This window comes from Ovis canadensis, chromosome 4 (genome assembly GCF_042477335.2).
Source record: "Ovis canadensis isolate MfBH-ARS-UI-01 breed Bighorn chromosome 4, ARS-UI_OviCan_v2, whole genome shotgun sequence".
Taxonomy (NCBI): Eukaryota; Metazoa; Chordata; class Mammalia; order Artiodactyla; family Bovidae; genus Ovis; species Ovis canadensis.
This window is the reverse complement of record NC_091248.1, coordinates 102,687,419-102,707,975: the sequence shown is the minus strand read 5'-3', so window position 1 is coordinate 102,707,975 and position 20,557 is coordinate 102,687,419. Positions and strand designations below refer to the sequence as shown.

At 40.3% G+C, this 20,557-nt stretch overlaps 1 protein-coding gene across 2 annotated transcripts in view; it reads left to right on the top strand.

Moving 5' to 3' along the window:
• The window catches only part of IQUB (IQ motif and ubiquitin domain containing), a 78,064-nt gene extending 76,476 nt beyond the window's left edge, over window positions 1-1,588 (top strand). For both annotated transcript variants that reach the window (XM_069586916.1, XM_069586917.1), the window contains one exon: window positions 1,328-1,588. In XM_069586916.1, coding sequence (XP_069443017.1) covers window positions 1,328-1,510 — 183 coding nt within the window. In that variant the 3' untranslated portion in view covers window positions 1,511-1,588. The remainder of the gene's footprint in view (window positions 1-1,327) is intronic.
• Window positions 1,589-20,557: the final 18,969 nt, after the last annotated feature.

Here is a 20,557-nt window from a genome sequence, read left to right as displayed (position 1 = left end):
GTGAAATTCTCTCAGTCGTGTCCAACTCTTTGCAACCCCATGAGCTACACAGTCCATGGAATTCTCTAGGCCAGAATACTGGAGTGGGTAGCCTTTCCCTTCTCCAGGGGATCTTCCCAACCCAGGGATTGAACCTAGGTCTCCCACATTGCAGGCAGATTCTTTACCAGCTGAGTCACCCAGGGAAGCCCAAGAATACTGGAGTGGGTAGCCTCTCCTTTCTCCTGTGGATCTTCCCGACCCAGGAATCCAACCTGGGTCTCCTGCATTGCAAGCAGATTCTTTACCAACTGAGCTCTCAAGGAATGTCAGAAACTTGTCATATGATCAACCCTAGCTGTAATAAAGGCTAAGAAAGCTAAGCATGTCACAGAATACACAATCGGGCCCATGTGTAAAATCAGGCCTCTAAATATGAACGGAAGAGAGAATGAATATTGGGTTGGCAACTTGGCAGTGTGCCCCTTTTATTAGAAAACAGATGTTTTCTTTGTCTGTAGTGTGGCAAAGCTACCTGACAGAGAAAGTTCAAAGTGCTGTTGCAGCTGTGGAGAGACAGGAAGTGTAAATTTTAGTTAATAACAAAGAAAAATGGAAACGCACAAAAATTTGTTAAAGGCAGGAAGATTATTTTCTGTTTAGAAGACAGAAGAGAAATAGTTCAGACACATCTGTGGTAGTAAAAAGAGTGACGAAAAAGAAGTTTACATGGTCACAGCACCATTGTTTATTTATTTTTAATTTTTATTTTATTATTGGAGAATAATTGCTTTATAATGTTGAATTAGTTTCTGCTGTACATTATGATCTTTATTTTGAACTCTGGAGATATAGGGAGAAGGACTAATTTTAGAAAAAACTTCAAGTTGGTAATTGTATCAGTATTGAAATAGATTTAAAGAGAACCAAGGTGACAAGAGCATTCACACAAAAATATTGATTGACTGTTTACCTAAGGTGCCCAGAGACACATGTATGAAAAAGACCCAGTTTGAATCTCTAAGGAGTCTTCTTTGTTATCATGGAAGAGACTTGCAAGTAGATAGTGAAGTCCAAGGCAGAATGAATTAAAAATTACATTAAAAAATACATGAAAGTGCTTGCAGGTATGGAAGAAGGAGGGGTTTGTTTGGACTCAGGTCAGAGAGAAAATCTAGAAAGACTTCCAGGTTTAAGTATCAAAAGCTGAGCCCTGTAAAATGATGGACAAAGTGAGGGGAAAAAGAGTTTAAGAACTGACAAGCAAAGGCACTGAGGCATAAAAGTGTTTTTGTTTGGCAAGATTTATCTATGACATTTAATACAATCTGACTTTTTGTCTTTTCAGGGATATGAACCCTTGTTTATTCACAAGATCAAACACAAACACTTCCTGGCTAAGAACTATTTTTCTCAAATTCCGCTACTGGCTTCATTTTTACTTGATGATGGTGAAGTAGAGGAAATCAGAAAGAAGCATCAGTCAGAACCAACAACTAAGATTTTAGAAGTCCACAGGCCTGGTCCTTAGAAGATCCAGGACTCTGTTTGATAATCAGAATTTTTGTCCACAGCTAATAGAGTAATACAGAGGTCACACACTACAGAAGTAGAATTTTATCCTTTTACTGATTTTAATTGTTATACTGTCATAAGTTTTATGGAGAAAACATCCCCATTGCTTTATTGTTAGATAGTGTGAAATTTAAATATAATTTTGTTACTGAAATTAACATTTTAAAGAGAACATTTTATTTTTACTTTTTCTACATTAATTTATTTAAAATTTCATGTACATCATATTAGAGGTAAAATCAATATACAAACAATCAGAGAAGGGCAAGTAGAGTACTGTGAGCATTCCTCTGTTGCCCTGGAGTAAGGCATCTGACTATATAGCACTTGCTCACAGTGATGGGAGAATGAATGGTGGAGTACAACTGAGGTGGGGGAGCAACCAGAGCTGTTGGATCATACATGAAAAAGGGCAGCACCTCAATTTAGGGCTAGGAAAATAACCACAAAGAGTGAAAAAGATAGGCTCAACAGCAGAGAGACTTTCCTCAATAAAGTCAGGTCTTCTGGTAAATTCTTTTCCATCTCGCTGAAACTACAGCTCTCTTTTTATATAAATGTCCAAATATCCATAGCAGAAGGGGCAGGAGATGGTGTCAGGCTGGAGGGCAGTCAACAGGGAAGAAGTTCAGTTGTGGCCTGCTATTAGAGAACCCTGGCCTCAGGATACCTGAAAGCAACTAGCTAAGAAGTTAATTCCCCTGCATTTGAAGTAAAGTATCTGCATTCTATCTGCATTCCTCTAGTTTATTACCTGATAAACATGCCTCCCCTAGCCCACTAACAAATGAAAACCCACAGAAGGGGTTTCCTTCCTTCTCCTTACACGACTGAAGCGACTTAGCAGCAGCAGCAGCAGGAAGACTGTATTATATGGATAAAGGCCTAAACCACAGAACAGAACAAAGTGTTATATCCCAGTGTCACAAAAACAAGCTGATAGAGAAAGGAGAGTCACCATATACACAAAGATTCAAAAATCAAAGAGATCCTTTTGAGGAGTGAAAATACGTATTTATTTAACAAATCTCTTAACTGTGTTAAGGACATTTAATAGCATTTTTCATCCTTTGGAAAAATACTAGGAAAAATTACTATTACTTAAATAATTACAATAAATAAATAGATACAATAAAATAGTTGCTGAATCACAAAAACCCACAGATGGCAATGGAGAACAGATCTGGTACTTGAAAGCTAAAACTAACATGGAGATTGGGTGATTTAGCATAAGATAGTCCCCTGGAATTCAGAGGAAAATTCCAAGAAATGAGGTAAATGAGCAAAACAATAAGTTTAACAGATTTCTTTTTTTGTCCACCCTAGAAATAGCATAAGCCTAAAATGGAGTATAGAAGGAGAAACAACGAAGATTTAAAACCGATTTCCCTAACTAAAAAGACATATATCCTTAGCGGTATAAAGTGTCTACCAAGAACTGGGAAAATTAATGTAGAGACACACATAGACACAACTTTATGACATTTCTGGATTTCAAAAATTTTGGACAAATTCCAAACATTCAAGTTGGAGAGGAAAAACCACAGACACACACACAAAGTCAGTAACAATAACATTAGATTTATCTTCCCCAGTGCTAAATGCCAGAAGGTAAAGGAGGAACATTTCTATTGAAGAATTTTGAATTCTGAGCGTAAAAAAATGAATTGAGAGTTTTACTTTCAGGCAATTTTTTTTTTTTTTCGGAGTGGGGGATGAAAACAACAGGAAGACATTGTTAGGCAAGAGGCATGTCATCACTCTGTGTGGACTCATTCTGTACTCCAGCTGACCTCAACACTGTGGAGGAATGACTTGGGCATGATAGTCTGTATGAGAAATGGCGGTGAGCACCAAAATTTCAAGATTCTTTCTAAAGGATCATCACTTGAATGGTTATGGAACAATGTAATGAACACAAATAATTTTTCAAAAAAGTCTCCACTGCAAAAAACAAAAATCTGAATCAGAAACACAAAAATAACCTGAGTGTTCTAACTAAATTCTGTTGTAGGAAGATCCAGGGGGGTAAAGTGTTCCAGATCTTTTCAAGGGGAGATGAGCAAATGGATAAGTACGTAGGAAAGAAGATACTCAAATATGTAGTTAAAAAATTTAAAGGCAACTCCTATCAGAATGAAGATGGAATTATAAACCCCACATTTTCTAGAGAAACAAGGGAACAGCAGCAAACAGGAGAACTATTGTGAAATAAAGAGGTTTTGTGTGTATGCTTGTCTTTGAGGTTAAGAGGAAGGAGGTATACATGAGAGAAAAACAAGATTAAAAATATCACAGTGCACACATTTGAGTGGGTTAAAATTCTAGTAAAGCACAGTTATTCTCATGTGGCTTCAAAGGAGTGAATTATGTGTGCCAGATATTTATCCCCAAAAAATGACATTTAAGGATATTTAGCAACACTATTCTAAAGGAGATCAGCCCTGGGTGTTCTTTGGAAGGAATGATGCTAAAACTGAAACTCCAGTACTTTGGCCACCTCATGCGAAGAGTCGACTCATTGGAAAAGACCCTGATGCTGGGAGGGATTGGGGGCAGGAGGAGAAGGGGACAACAGAGGATGAGATGGCTGGATGGCATCACTGACTCGATGGATGTGAGTCTGAGTGAACTCCAGGAGATGGTGATGGACAGGGAGGCCTGGCGTGCTGCGATTCATGGGGTCACAGAGAGTTGGACACAATTGAGCGACTGAACTCAACTCAACTGAGCAACACCATATCAGTCATATGGGAATAGATACCTCCTATAACTCCAAAGTAATTGGCAATATTCATTTCAAGGATAAAATTGAGAACAAAAATAACAGAGCAAAAGAAGTTACTTAATTTTGGTAAATTGTTTTTCAGAATATAAATTAATAATCTGTACATTAGATATGAAAGTAGGTTTAAAACAAAAAGTCAATTGGGAAACAATTCTCCACAGGTTTTTTAATGTTTCTGCATGTCTTTTGAGTAGAAGTACTTAGTTCTTTTTTTCCAAGGATATTTGTAAAACAAGCAGTCTTAAAGACAGAGGTAGTGTTTACTGTTCACTGTAAAAGACTCAGCATCTCTTAGCCCGCATTCTCAGCCTGTAAAGCAGCTCACTGTGTGCTGCTGAGGGAATGTGTCACCCTGAGGGAATTAGGGCAAAATGCTGATATTCTGGCTGCTGTTGTTTCTGTGAACAATAAATTGTGCTTTATCTCTGACCCAGGAGTTTCATGTCTTCTATCGTTTATGAATTTGCAGCACCAAACTTGTTAGCTTGCAGTTAGTGTAACATTTCAGATACTTCACAGTTCTTGACTCAGAAAACCTTCAAAATGAAAAAAGAGAGAAATGAGTCATTTCCTTCTCCAATGCATGAAAGTGAAGAGTGAAAGTGAAGTTGCTCAGTCGTGTTCAACTCTTAGCGACGCATGGACTGCGGCCCACCAGGCTCCTCCGTCCATGGGATTTTCCAGGCAAGAGTGCTGGAGTGGGGTGTCATTGCCTTCTCCGGAAATGAGTCAAGAAGTAGAAAATACTGTTTCTCTTGTCTTTCCAGGAACACTGGGTGGATGATGGCAATTCTCTAACCATTTGAAGTGAGGCAGGATTATGTAACAATGCTTTTGCTTTATGTAATTTAGGTAGATTATCTCATGTCACTTTTGAGCAATGATGGAATGAAAGATTCTGATTCTACGAGATATTCTTCTTCTAATATATATAAAAATAATGAATACTCCCCACCTCATGAGACCAGCATATCCCTGATACCAAAATTGGACAAGGATAATACAAAAAAGAAAACGATAGGCCAATTTCACTTTGAATATAGATGCAAAAATCCTAAACAAAACATTAACAAACCAAATCAAAAAATGTATTAGAAGGTAATAGTATTTGGTTTCCCTGGATAGTCTTCATGTGCCTCTTCAGCTCTTCCCTCCTTCCTTCCCTTCTCAGTTTTGTGCCCTCGGAGGCTGATCTTTACGCACTGCCTCAATGAGTGCATCATATCGCTTAGTAGGATTTGGTCAATAGGAAGCATCAGAAGGAAGTTTGGGGTCTGAGAGAAAGAGGTTGGGATATTTATTCCCCTGGTTTTTGGTCAGTTGTTGGCAAGTGACTTCTTTTATCGGCCCGAGATGCCAGCTCTGGTTGGATGGCCAACCCTCCTATTCTACAACTCTCTTTGAGTTCTGGGGATCATTCCTTCTTTTTACTTCTTCAGCTTATGGATCATAATGATGTTCTTTTGTAGCTAGGTTAAGGTGCTTCACTTTTTTTATTTCCTTAAACCATGTCATCTTTGTAAATAGTCCTTTTATTAAGTACTTCTTCGATTAGCCAGTTTGAGTCTGCCAGCAGGTTCCTTCTAGACCCTGAACAAAACAGAAATTGGTACCAGTTGTAGTCCCAGCAAATGGATTTTAAAATGTAATCCTAGGTGTGGGCCGCTCACAGTTTTGAGGAGCAGGAAGGTACCCTCCATCCAGGAAATGGTACACTAGTAATATGTGGAATATATAGAATATGCATACTATAAAGCTGAGCACCAAAAATTTGGTGCTTTTAAACTGTGGTGTTGGAGAAGACTCTTAAGAGTCCCTTGGACTGCAAGGAGATCCAACCAGTCCTGAATATTCATTGGAAGGACTGAGGCTGAAGCCAAAACTCCATTACTTTGGCCACCTGATGCAAAGGACTAACTCATTTGAAAAGACCCTGATGCTGGGAAAGATTGAAGGTGGGAGAATAAGGGAATGACAGAGGATGAGATGGTTGGATGACATCACTGACTCAATGGACATGGAGTTTGAGTAAACTCCAGAAGTTGGAGATGGACAGGGAGGCCTGGCATGCTGCAGTCCATGGGGTCGCAAATAGTTGGACATGACTGAGCGACTGAATTGAACTGAATATGCAGAGTGCAATAACATCATGATTTCTCAGTGCATCACCAGTGGAGGAATGGAATGGGGTGAAGATGGAAGATAAGCTTAGGGAGGTCAAAGGGCTGAGGCAATTAGTTTGATGACAAAGATTGTGTCATAAGATGGTCTTTCTTACGCTAGAGGGAATCCATAAAGAAAAAGATATATTGAAAATCTTCAATGTCCAACACAGACCCAGACAGAAATTTGGAAAGCCCTTAAGAAAACTCTAAAGAAATTATCTCCTGTATATAGAGGGAAGAAATGGTTAAGGATTAAGTCTGGAACCTGATTGTAAGGTGTGTAGAGTTCTCACAGATGTGCACCTAGGTTAGATTTCCTGCTAAGGTAAGTATGCTAGTGAGGAAGAAAAAGGTATGGTCTGGTATGAGTTAGCCTGTACTGTATACCGAAAGAGTTGCAGGATTATGTCAATTCTTACTTAGAGCCAGGGGAGTCCATACAAGAATTTTTGTAAGGGTATGAGCTTGAAAAGGGTAAAACACAAGATAGTATCAAGCCAAATTGAAGTTCTTGCCTAGAATTCAGGATTTAATGTGTTGGCTTGAAGCCATGAGAATTGCTGGATATGTTACCTGGAGGCTAAACGCAAAAGTAGCCTATATCAGTGAGTTTGAAATGCCTGAACTTCACTGGAAAACATTACTCAGGAAGATGAGTTGTCGCAGTGTTATGTGCAGCTTTCTTAGACACTTCTTAAAGGTGTCTACACTGCACAAAAAGAGGATCTTCACCAAGGCTTTAAGAAATACGAGCATAAATGGATTACTAGCATCCTTGAAAAATTTGTGGTGGTTGTTCCATGAAAACTGGAGATGACTGTGGTGGCTGCAGTGATATCTGACAGCCTGATTTAAAGGGAATAATGCAATCCTCAGTGCTAGAAGCCAGGTTGAAACTTAACCATCAGGAAACTAGTGGGCAGAGTTATAATAAGAACCCTAGGGGCAGAGTCCCTGCAAGGATTTATAACAATGGTTAATTGGTAATCAGATCCACAGGCATGAAATGGACAGCTGTATTATTGAATAGTTTCTTAGGGAGTCTGTAACAAATTACCATAAATTAGGTGGTTTAAAGCAACAGGGATTTCTTCTCTCATAGTTCTGGAGGCCAGAGGCCTGAAATCAAGGTGTGAGCTGAGCCTCTTTCCCCCTCTGTGTCCTATGGGAGAATTCCTCTGGCTTCTGCTGGCTCCAGGCGTTCTTTCCAGGCTGTTTAGACCACATCACTCCAGTTTATACCTCTGTTGTCACCTTGTCTTCTCCTCTTTGTGTGTCTGTGTCTTCTCTTCTGTCCTTTATCAGGATGCCTGTCATTGGATTAAGATCCTACCTGGCTAATCTGGGATGATCTCATCTCAAGATCCTTCACATCAGCACATGATCACATCTGGAAATATTCTTTGCTCAAATAAAGTCACACTTACTTGGTTTTAGGAACCACCATTCAATCCACTATAGCAGCCTACTATGGTTCATTTGACATATATGAGCAGAAAAAGTCTAGTCCTGAAGGGCAGAAAAATTTTATTTAAGGTACAGTAGTGAGGCATCATGGACTCTTACAGAGTTCTCAGACTTAAACTATTTCACAGTTAAAGAGGTATATTAAAAATTGTAAGAGTTTAGCAAAAAAAAAAAAAAGAACAAAAGAAAATAATGTAGTAAATGCTCTTGGCTTGAGAAAAATGTATATCCTGTTGGAGAATATAGTCTGTAGATATCCATTATATTCAGGTGATTAAGGGTGTTGTTGACTTCAATTATGTCCTTACTGAATTGCTGCCTACTGGATCTATTTATAATAGAGGGGTATTGAAGTCTCCAACTGTGAGAGTGGATTCATCTATTTCTTGCAGTTCTATCAGTTTTTGACTCATGCAATTTGAGGCTCTGTTGTTAGGTGCATACACGTTAAGGATTGTTATGTCCTCTTGGATAATTGACCCCTTTATCACTATGTAATGCCACTCGTTATGGGGCTTCCCAGGTGGTGCAGTGGTAAAGAATCTGCCTGCAACACAGGAGACGCAGGCAGACAAGGGTTCTATCCTTGGGTCGGGAAGATCCCTTGAAGTAGGAAATGGCAACCCGCTCCAGTATTCTTGCCTGAATCCCATGGACAGAAGAGCCTGGAAGTCTGCAGTCCATATGGTCGCAAAGAGTCAGACACAACTGAGCATACACGTATGCATGCACACACACACAATGCCGCTCTCCATCCCTGAGCTTTCCTTGTTCTGATGTCTGCTTGATCTGAAATTAATGTAGCTACTCATGCTCTCTTTTGATTAGTATTAGCACAGAGTAGCTTTTTCCACTCATTTACTTTTCATCTGTATTAAAATTGTCTTTGTATTTAAAGTGAGTTTTATGGAGGTGAGTTTTATGAATCCACCTGCAATGCAGGAGACCTGCAATCCCTGTGTTGGGAAGATTCTCTGGAGAAGGGAATGGCTACCAACTCCAGTATGCTGGACTGGAGAATTCCATGGACAGAGGAGCCAGTCCATGGGGTCACAAAGAGTCAGTCATAACTGAGTGGCTTTCACTTTCACTTTATGGAGGCAACATATAGGTGGGTATTGTTTGATGAAACACCTTGACAATCTCTGTGTTTTAATTGGTGCATTTAAACCAGTGACTTTCAAAGTGATGGTTAATGTAGCTGGAGTAATTTTAATATCTTTCATGTTTTTTACTACCTTCTTTCTGTTATATAAGTTCTATGTTCTTACTCTGTTTTCTGTTCTTTTTCTGCTGCTTTTGGTTTTAACAGTATTTTATATGGATCTATTGTCTCTCTTTTCTTAGTTATATTTACTCTAATATTCTTATGGTCTCATCAGATACATTTGTTGTTTAAATTTTCTCATAGTTCGCATATTATTTAGTGGTTGACTTCCCTGGTGGTTCAGGTGGCAAAGATTCTGCCTTCAATGCAGGAAACCTAATTTTGATCCCTGGGTTGGGAAGATCCCCTGGAGAAGGCAATAGCTACCCACTCCAGTACTCCTGCCTGGAAAATTTCATGTACAAGAGAAGCTGGATGGGCTACACTCCATGCGATTGCAAAGAGTCAGACATGACTGAGTAACTAATCTTTTCACACTTCAGTGATTATCCTAGAGTTGGCCATATACCTTTACAACTAATTTGAGGCCACTTTCAAATACCACTGTACCACTTCACAGGTAGTTGTAGTGACTTATAACAACAAAATAATCCTAATTCCTCCCTTTCATCCATTGTATTATGGCTGTCATTTGTTTCCCTTATGTAAGTATCCAGTTCAGTTCAGTTGAGTCGCTCAGTCGTGTCCAACTCTTTGCGACCCCATGAATCACAGCACGCCGGGCCTCCCTATCCATCACCGACTCCTGGAGTTTACTCAAACTCATATCCATTGAGTCAGTGATGCCATCCAGCCATCTCATCCTCTGTCGTGTCCTTTTCCTCCTGCCCCCAATCCCTCCCAGCATCAGGGTCTTTTCCAGTGAGTCAACTCTTTGCATGAGGTTGCCAAAGTATTGAAGTTTCAGCTTTAGCATCAGTCCTTCCAATGAACCCCCAGGATTGACCTCCTTCAGAATGGACTGGTTGGATCTCCTTGCAGTCCAAGGGACTCTCAAAAGTCTTCTCCAACACCACAGTTCAAAAGCATCAGTTCTTCAGTGCTCAGCTTTCTTCACAGTCCAACTCTCACATCCATACATGACCCCTGGAAATACCATAGCCTTGATTAGACAGACCTTTGTTGGCAAAGTAATGACTCTGCTTTTGAATATGCTATCTAGGTTGGTCATAACTTTCCTTCCAAGGAGTAAGCATCTTTTAATTTCATGGCTGCAGTCACCCTTGCAGTGATTTTGGAGCCCCCCAAAATAAAGTCTGACACTGTTTCCATTGTTTCCCCATCTATTTGCCATGAAGTGATGGGACTGGATGCCATGATCTTCGTTTTCTGAATGTTGAGCTTTAGGCCAGCTTTTGCACTCTCCACTTTCACTTTCATCAAGAGGCTTTTTAGTTCCTCTTCACTTTCTGCCATAAGGGTGGTATCATCTGCATATCTGAGGTTATTGATATTTCTCCCAGCAATCTTGATTCCAGCTTGTGCTTCTTCCAGCCCAGCTTTTCTCATGATGTACTCTGCATATCAGTTAAATAAGCAGGGTGACAATATACAGCCTTGATGTACTCCTTTTCCTATTTGGAATCAGTCTATTGTTCCATGTCCAGTTCTAACTGTTGCTTCCTGACCTGCATACAGATTTCTCAAGAAGCAGGTCAGGCGGTGTGGTATTCCCATCTCTTTAAAAATTTTTCACAGTTTATTGTGATCCGCACAGTCAAAGGCTTTGGCATAGTCATTAAAGCAGAAATAAATGTTTTTCTGGAACTTTTTTGCTTTTTCCATGATCCAGTGGATGTTGACAATTTGATCTCTTGTTCATCTGCCTTTTCTAAAACCAGCTTGAATATCTGGAAGTTCACGGTTCATGTATTGCTGAAGCCTGGCTTGGAGAATTTGGAGCATTACTTTGCTAGCATGCGAGATGAGTGCAATTGTAGGGTAGTTTGAACATTCTTTGGCATTGCCTTTCACTGGGACTGGAATGAAAACTGACCTTTTCCAGTCCTGTGGCCACTGCTGAATTTTCCAAATTTGCTGGCATATTGAGTGCAGCACTTTCACAGCATCATCTTTCAAGATTTGAAATAGCTCAACTGGATTTTCATGGAACTGTTCAAATTCAGCTTCTTCAGCATTACTGGTCGGGGCATAGACTTGGATTACTGTGATATTGAATGGTTTGCCTTGGAAACGAACAGAGATCATTCTGTTGTTTTTGAGATTGCTTCTAAGTACTGTATTTTGGACTCTTTTGTTGACCATGATGGCTACTCCAGTTTTTCTAAGGGATTCCTGCCCTAGGTAGTAGATATAATGTATCTCAGTTCAGTTCAGTCATTCAGTCATGTCCGACTCTTTGTGACCCCATGAATCGCAGCACTCTAGGCCTCCCTGCCCATCACCATCTCCCGGAGTTCACTCAAACTCACGTTCATCAGGTCAGTGATCCCATCCAGCGATCTCATCCTCTATCGTCCCATCTTCCTCCTGCCCCCAATCCCTCCCAGCATCAGAGTCTTTTCCAGTGAGTCAACTCTCCGCATGAGGTGGCCAAAGTACTGGAGTTTTGCTTTAGCATCAGTCCTTCCAAAGAACACCCAGGGCTGATCTCCTTTAGAATGGACTGGTTGGATCTCTTTGCAGTCTAAGGGACTCTCAAGAGTCTTCTCCAACACCACGTTCAAAAGCATCAATTCTTCAGCACTCAGCTTTCTTCACAGTCCAACTCTCACATCCATACATGACCACAGGAAAAACCATAGCCTTGACTAGACGGACCTTAGTCAGCAAAGTAATGTCCCTGCTTTTTAATATGCTACCTAGAATGTATCTAGATATTATGTATATAAGTAGTAGATAAGGACTTCCCTGATGGCTCAAAGGGTAAAGCGTCTGTCTGCAATGCAGGAGACCTGGGTTCGATCCTTGGGTTGGGAAGATCCTCTGGAGAACGAAATGGCAACCCACTCCAGTACTAATGCCTGGAAAATCCCATGGACGGAGGAGCCTGGTAGGCTACAGTCCATGGAGCCTCAAAGAGTCAGACACAACTGAGCGACTTCACTTTCACTGTCATACATAAGCATATATATGTGTGTATAGTCAATACATTTTGCTAATTAATTATTCTTAATTAATCTAACAAATTTATCTGTTAGATTAAGAACAAGAATAACAAAAGTTTTAATTTTATCTGCAATTATTATAGTGTTTTTACCTCTAGCATTTTGTTTTGTTTCTCTCTTAGGATTTCCATCTCTCTCCTTACATTGCCCATCTATTCATGCATGTTGTCTACATTATCCACTAGAGCCCTTAGCATATTAATTAGAGCTGTGCTAGTTTCCTGATCTCATAATTCCAATATCCCTGCCATATCTGGGTCTGGCTTTGATTCTTGCTCTATCTCTTCAAACTGTGTTTTTTGTCTTTTAGTGTGTGTTGTAAATTTTTTTTTAAATTAGTAATGGGGCACTAATTGGGTAAAAAGGACTGCTGTAATGTGGGACTTCAGTAATGTGGTGGTAAGGTGTTGGGGGAGGGGAAGTATTCTCTGGTTGCATGACTGAGTGTCAGTCTTTTAGTGAGGCTGGTTTGTGACTTCACAGGTACTCACTGGTTTCTGTTTTTCTTTCTCACTTAGTGGGACAGGATGGACTAGAGTGAGACAAAATTGGGCATTTCCCTTCTCCCAGGTCAGTTAGGCTCTGATAAAGTCCTAGTAGATTTGTCTCTGGTTAGTTTCTCCAGAGGGCAGACTATGTTCAGAAGAAAAGAATAATCTGGCATATTTTGAAATGATTCATTTCCCTATGCAGCTTTCTAGAAGCATGAGGGGTTTTTTCTCTCGTGTTCACTGTGAGAATCTTGCAAAGCTCCAGGAAATAAAACTTACAAATATGTGGATATCTCTGATGATTTGGTCCCATGGATTTTCTTTCTTTTTTTCCTTTACTTCACAATATTGGTTTTGCCATACATTGACATGAATCCACCACAGGTGTACATGTGTTCCCTATCCTGAACCCTCCTCCCACCTCCCTCCCCATACCATCCCTCTGGGTCATTCCAGTGCACCAGTCCCGAGTATCCTGTATCATGCATTGAACCTGGACTGGTGATTTGTTTCACATATGATAATATACATGTTTCAATGCCATTCTCCCAAATCATCCCACCCTTGCCCTCTCCCACAGAGTCCAAAAGACCATTCTATACATCTGTGTCTCTTTTGCTGTCTCATATATAGGGTTATCATTACCATCTTTCTAAATTCCATATATATGTGTTAGTATACTGTATTGGTGTTTTTCTTTCTGGCTTACTTCACTCTGTATAATAGGCTCCAGTTTCACCTACCTCATTAGAACTGATTCAAATATATTTTTAATGGGTGAGTAATACTCCATTGTGTATATGTACCACTGCTTGCTTATCCATTCATCTGCTGATGGACATCTAGGTTGCTTCCATGTCCTGGCTATTATAAACAGTGCTGCGATGAACATTGGGGTACACGTGTCTCTTTCAATTCTGGTTTCCTCAGTGTGTATGCCCAGATGTGGGATTGCTGGGTCATATGGCAGTTCTATTTCCAGTTTTTAAAGGAATCTCCACACTGTTCTCCATAGTGGCTGTACTAGTTTGCATTCCTACCAACAGTGTAGGAGGGTTCCCTTTTCTCCACATCCTCTCCAGCATTTATTGCTTGTAGAATTTTGTATAGCAGCCATTCTGACTGGCATGAAATGGTACCTCATTGTGGTGTTGATTTGCATTTCTCTGATAATGAGTGATGTAGAGCATCTTTTCATGTGTTTGTTAGCTATCTGTATGTCTTCTTTGGAGAAACGCCTGTTTAGTCCTTTGGCCCACTTTTTGACTGGGTCATTTATTTTTCTGGAATTGAGCTTCAGGGGTTGCTTGTATATTTTTGAGATTAATTCTTTGTCAGTTGCTTCATTTGCTATTATTTTCTCCCATTCTGAAGGCTGTCTTTTCACCTTGCTTATAGTTTCCTTTGTTGTGCAGAAGCTTTTAATTTTAATTAGGTCCCATTTGTTTATTTTTGCTTTTATTTCCAATATTCTGGGAGGTGGATCATAGAGGATCCTGCTGTGATTTATGTTGGAGAGTGTTTGCCTATGTTCTCCTCTATGAGCTTTATAGTTTCTGGTCTATGTTTAGATCTTTAATCCATTTTGAGTTTACTTTTGTGTATGGTGTTAGAAAGTGTTCTAGTTTCATTCTTTTACAAGTGGTTGACCAGGTTTTCCAGCACCACTTGTTAAAAAGATTGTCTTTTCGCCATTGTATATTCTTGGCTCCTTTGTCAAAGATAAGGTGTCCATAGGTGCGTGGATTTATCTCTGGGCTTTCTATTTTGTTCCATTGATCTATATTTCTGTATTTGTGCCAGTACCATACTGTCTTGATGATTGTGGCTTTGTAGTAGAGCCTGAAGTCAGGCAGGTTGATTCCTTCAGTTCCATTCTTCTTTCTCAAGAGTGCTTTGGCTATTCAAGGTTTTTTGTATTTCCATACAAATTGTGAAATTATTTGTTCTAGCTCTGTGAAAAATACCGTTGGTAGCTTGATAGGGATTGCATTGAATCTATACATTGCTTTGGGTAGTATACTCATTTTCACGATATTGATTCTTCTGATCCATGAACACGGTATATCTCTCCATCTATTAGTGTCTTCTTTGATTTCTTTCATCAGTGTTTTATAGTTTTCTGTATATAGGTCTTTAGTTTCTTTAGGTAGATATATTCCTAAGTATTTTATTCTTTTCATTGCAATGGTGAATGGAATTGTTTCCTTAATTTCTCTTTCTGTTTTCTCATTGTTAGTGTATAGGAATGCAAGAGATTTCTGTGTGTTGATTTTATATCTTGCAACTTTACTAAGTCTTTAGGGTTTTCTATGTAGAGGATCATGTCATCTGCAAACAGTGAGAGTTTTACTTCTTCCTTTCCAACTTGGATTCCTTTTATTTCTTTTTCTGCTCTGATTGCTGTGGCCAAAACTTCCAAAACCATGTTGAATAGTAGTGGTGAGAGTGGGTACCCTTTTCTTGTTCCTGACTTTAGGGGAAATGCTTTCAATTTTTCACCATTGAGGATAATGTTTGCTGTGGGTTTGTCATATATAGCTTTTATTATGTTGAGGTATGCTCCTTCTATTCCTGCTTTCTGGAGGATTTTTTTTTTAATCATAAATGGATGTTGAATTTTGTCAAAGGCTTTCTCTCCATCTATTGAGATAACTATATGGCTTTTATTTTTCAATTTGTTAATGTGGTGTATTACATTGATCGATTTGCAGATATTGAAGAATCCTTGCATCCCAGGGATAAAGCCCACTTGGTCATGATGTATGATCTTTTTAATGTATTGTTGGATTCTGATTGCTAGAATTTTGTTAAGGAGTTTTGCCATCTATGTTCATCAGTGATACTGGCCTGTAGTTTTCTTTTTTTGTGGCATCTTTGTCAGGCTTTGGTATTAGGGTGATGGTGGCCTCATAGAATGAGTTTGGAAGTTTACCTTCCTCTGCAATTTTCTGGAAGAGTTTGAGTAGGATAGGTGTTAGCTCTTCTCTCAATTTTTGGTAGAATTCAGCTGTGAGGCTGTCTGGACCTGGGCTTTTATTTGCTGGAAGATTTTTGATTACAGTTTCAATTTCCATGCTTGTGATGGATCTGTTAAGATTTTCTATTTCTTTCTGGTTCAGTTTTGGAAGGTTGTACTTTTCTAAGAATTTGTCCATTTCTTCCAAGTTGTCCATTTTATTGGCATATAATTGCTGATAGTAGTCTCTTATGATCCTTTGTATTTCTGTGTTGTCTGTTGTGATCTCTCCATTTTCATTTCTAATTTTATTGATTTGATTCTTCTCCCTTTGTTTCTTGATGAGTCTGGCTAATGGTTTGTCAGTTTTATTTATCCTCTCAAAGAACCAGCTTTTGGCTTTGTTGATTTTTGCTATGGTCTCTTTTGTTTCTTTTGCATTTATTTCTTCCCTAATTTTTAAGATTTCTTTCCTTCTACTATGGGGTTCTTCATTTCTTCCTTTTCTAGTTGCTTTAGGTGTGTAGAGTTAGGTCATTTCTTTGATTTTTTTCTTGTTCCTTGAGGTATGCCTGTATTGCTATGAACTTTCCCCTTAGCACTGTTTTTACAGTGTCCCACAGGTTTTGGGTTGTTGTGTTTTTGTTTTCATTCATTTCTATGCATATTTTGATTTCTTTTTTGATTTCTTCTGTGATTTGTTGGTTATTCAGCAACGTGTCGTTCAGCCTCCATATGCTGGAATTTTTAATAGTTTTTCTCCTGTAATTGAGATCTAATCTTACTGCATTGTGATCAGAAAAGATGCTTGGAATGATTTCAATTTTTTTAAATTTACCAAGGCTAGATTTATGGCCCAGGATGTGATCTATCCTGGAGAAGGTTCCGTGAGCACTTGAGAAAAAGGTGAAATTCATTGTTTTGGGGTGAAATGTCCTATAGATATCAGTTAGGTCTAACTGGTCTATTGTATCATTTAAAGTTTGTGTTTCCTTGTTAATTTTCTGTTTAGTTGATCTATCCATAGGTGTGAGTGGGGTATTAAAGTCTCCCACTATTATTGTGTTACTGTTAATTTCCCCTTTCATACTTGTTAGCATTTGTCTTACATATTGTGGTGCTCCTATGTTGGGTGCATATATATTTATAATTGTTATATCTTCTTCTTGGATTGATCCTTTGATCACTATGTAGTGTCCTTCTTTGTCTTTTTTCACAGCCTTTGTTTTAAAGTCTATTTTATCTGATATGAGTATTACTACTCCTGCTTTCTTTTGGTCTCTATTTGCGTGGAATATCTTTTTCCAGCCCTTCACTTTCAGTCTGTATGTGTCCCTTGTTTCAAGGTGGGTCTCTTGTAGACAACATATATGGGGGTCTTGTTTTTGTATCCATTTAGCCAGTCTTTGTCTTTGTGTTGGGGCATTCAACCCATTTACATTTAAGGTAATTATTGATAAGTATGATCCCATTGTCATTTGCTTTATTGTTTTGGGTTCAAGTTTATACACCCTTTCTGTGTTTCTTGTCTAGAGAAGACCCTTTAGCATTTGTTGGAGAGCTGGTTTGGTGGTGCTGAATTCTCTCAGCTTTTGCTTGTCTGTAAATCTTTTGATTTCTCCTTCATATTTGAATGAGATCCTTGCTGGGTACAGCAATCTGGACTGTAGGTTATTTTCTTTCATCACGTTAAGTATGTCCTGCCATTCCCTCCTGAAGAAGGCAATGGCACCCCACTCCAGCACTCTTGCCTGGAAAGTCCCATGGACGGAGGAGCCTGGTGGGCTGCAGTCCATGGGGTCGCGAAGAGTCAGACACGACTGAGTGACTTCCCTTTCACTTTTCACTTTCATGCATTGGAGGAGGAAATGGCAACCAACTCTGATGTTCTTGCCTGGAGAATCCCAGGGATGGGGGAGCCTGGTGGGCTGCCATCTATGGGGTCACACAGAGTCGGACACGACTGAACTGACTTAGCAGCAGCAGCCATTCCCTCCTGGCCTGAAGAGTTTCTACTGAAACTGTTATCCTTACAGGAGTCCCCTTGTGTGATTTGTTGTTTTTCACTTGCTGGTTTTAATATTTGTTCTTTGTGTTTGACCTTTGTTAATTTGATTAATATGTGTCTTGGGGTGTTTCACCTTAGGTTGATCCTGTTTGGGACTCTCTGGGTTTCTTGGACTTGGGTGATTATTTCCTTCCCCATTTTAGGGAAGTTTTCAACTATTATCTCCTCAAGTATTTTCTCATGGTCTTTCTTTTTGTCTTCTTCTTCTGGGATGCCTATAATTCGAATGTTGGGGCGTTTAACATTGTCCCAGAGGTCTCTGAGATTGTCCTCATTTCTTTTAATTCGTTTTTCTTTTTTTCCTCTCTGTTTCATTTATTTCTACCATTCTATCTTCTACCTCAGTTATCCTATCTTCTGCCTCTGTTATTCTACTGTTGGTTCCCTACAGAGTGTTTTTGATCTCATTTATTGCACTATTCATTATATATTGACTCTTTTCTTATCTTCTAAGTGAAAGTGAATTAGCTCAGTCGTGTCCGACTCTTTGCGACCCCGTGGATTGTAGCCTACCAGCCTCCTCCCTCCATGGGATTCTCCAGGCAAGAATACTGGAGTGGGTTGCCGTTTCTTTCTCCATTATTTCTTTTAGGTGCTTGTTAAAACTTTCTTGCATCTTCTCAATCCTTGTCTCCAGGCTATTTATCTGTAACTCCATTTTATTTTCAAAATTTTGGATCATTTTCACTATCATTATTTGGAATTCTTTATCAGGTAGATTTCCTATCTCTTCCTTTATTGTTTGGTTTGGTGGACATTTATCCTGTTCCTTTACCTGCTGGGTATTTCTCTGCCTCTTCATCTTGTTTATATTGCTGTATTTGGGGTGGCCTTTCTGTATTCTGGCAGTTTGTGGAGTTCTCTTTATTGTGGAGTTCCCTCACTGTGGGTGGTGTTGGATGGGTGGCTTGTCAAGGTTTCCTGTTTAGGGAAGCTTGTGTCGGTGTTCTTTTGGGTGGAGATGGATTTCTTCTCTCTGGAGTGCAATGAAGTGTCCAATACTGAGTTATGAGATGTCAGTGGGTTTGGAGTGACTTTGGGGAGCCTGTATATTGAAGCTCAGGGCTATGTTCCTGTGTTGCTGGAGAATTTGTGTGGTATGTCTTGCTCTGGAACTTGTTGGCCCTTGGGTGGTGCTTGGTTTCAGTGTAGGTATGGAGGTGTCTGATGAGCTCCTATCAATTAATGTTCCCTGGAGTCAGGAGTTCTCTGGTGTTCTCAGGATTTGGACTTAAGCCTCCTGCCTCTGGTTTTCAGTCTTATTCTTGCAGTACCCTCAAGACTTCTCCATCTGTCAATTCCAAGGTGGTTCTCTCTGTTTTAGCTTCTTCTGTTTACTGGTCTGTTCAGTGTCTAATTTCTGCCCTGACACAAGGGGGCGGTGGTGGACACTTTTTTAGGCTCACTTGTTCAGTCATGCTATGGGGAGGGAGGAACACTGCAAACAAGTAACACTAGCGTGTGTGGGGAGTGCTCGCAGAGTCTCGGCCACACTGGGTTTGCCCCTGCTCACAGTGTGTGTGCTTTCCCTGTCTACACTGCTCAGGCTCTAGGTTGCTCTGCCGGGAACTGTCTGAGGCCGGCTCTGGGTTGCATGCACTTCACAGGTCTAAGCCGCTCAGGTTCAGGTACTCGGGTACTCCTCAAAGGCTCAGACAGTTGGGCCTGCGTTTTGTGCCTTTCCCAGGTCCGAGCAGCTCAGGTGACCAGGTGTTTGGTGAGCATGGTCGCTGCGACTTATCGCCTCCCCTGTCCCTGCCACTCGGTTTTCTGGGTGTACAACCGGTGCACATTCTCAGGCAGATGTCGACCATCCAGAACCCCAAAAAGTCTTGGTTAGCAACAAAGCCTGCTTTCAGTTTGGTAAATGATGCCTCTCTGGGGCCTTGATTGCCACCTCCCCCACCCCCCCCCCAGCTCTGGCTGTGCTCACCTGCCTGTCTCCGGCAGGGGATGGGCCGGTCCGCAGCTGGCTAGCTCTGCTCACTCCTTTGTTCTGTGAGCAGTCTTTACGGTGTCTTAGGGTAGGGCTTTTTGCAGGGTAGCTATCTCACAGTCTGGTTTGCTATATCAAGTTAGTTCCCTCAGATTGCCCTCAGGGCATTCAGGCCTGGTCCTTACTCTAAGCAATGCAGCTCTCGCCTCCCTGCCCAGCCCCCGCTTGCTAGTGGAGGATGCGAGCGTCTGCGCTGCTTCTCCACTGGGAGTTACTGTTGGGCACATAATCTGTGGATTTTAATTATTTATTTATTTTTCCTCCCAGTTATGTTGCCCTCTGAGGTTCCAAGGCTTGCCACAGACTTGACAGTGAGAGTGTTTCCTGGTGTTTGGAAACTTCTCCGTTTTTGAAGACTCCCTTCCCGTGACGGATCTTTGTCACTACCTCTTTTGTCTCTCTTTTTATCTTTTATATTTTTTCCTACCTCCTTTCAAAGACAATGGGCTGCTTTTCTGGGTGCCTGATGTCCTCTGCCAGCATTCAGAAGTTGTTTTGTGGAATTTACTCAGTGTTCAAATGTTCTTTTGATGAATTTGTTGGGGAGAAAGTGGTCTCCCTGTCCTATTCCTCTGCCATCTTAGGACCACCCCCTGGATTTTCTGTCTCTCAGACGGGGTCCACACTGAGCCTGTAGCAATTCATCAATTATAATTCAGGGTCCCTGTCCAGGCACTGGTTCCCATAGAGGCTTCTGCTCCAATAGGTTGTAATTTTCTGTATTTGTCTGTCATTCTCTCCATTATTGGGGGTAGGGGTTCATCCTGTGACCT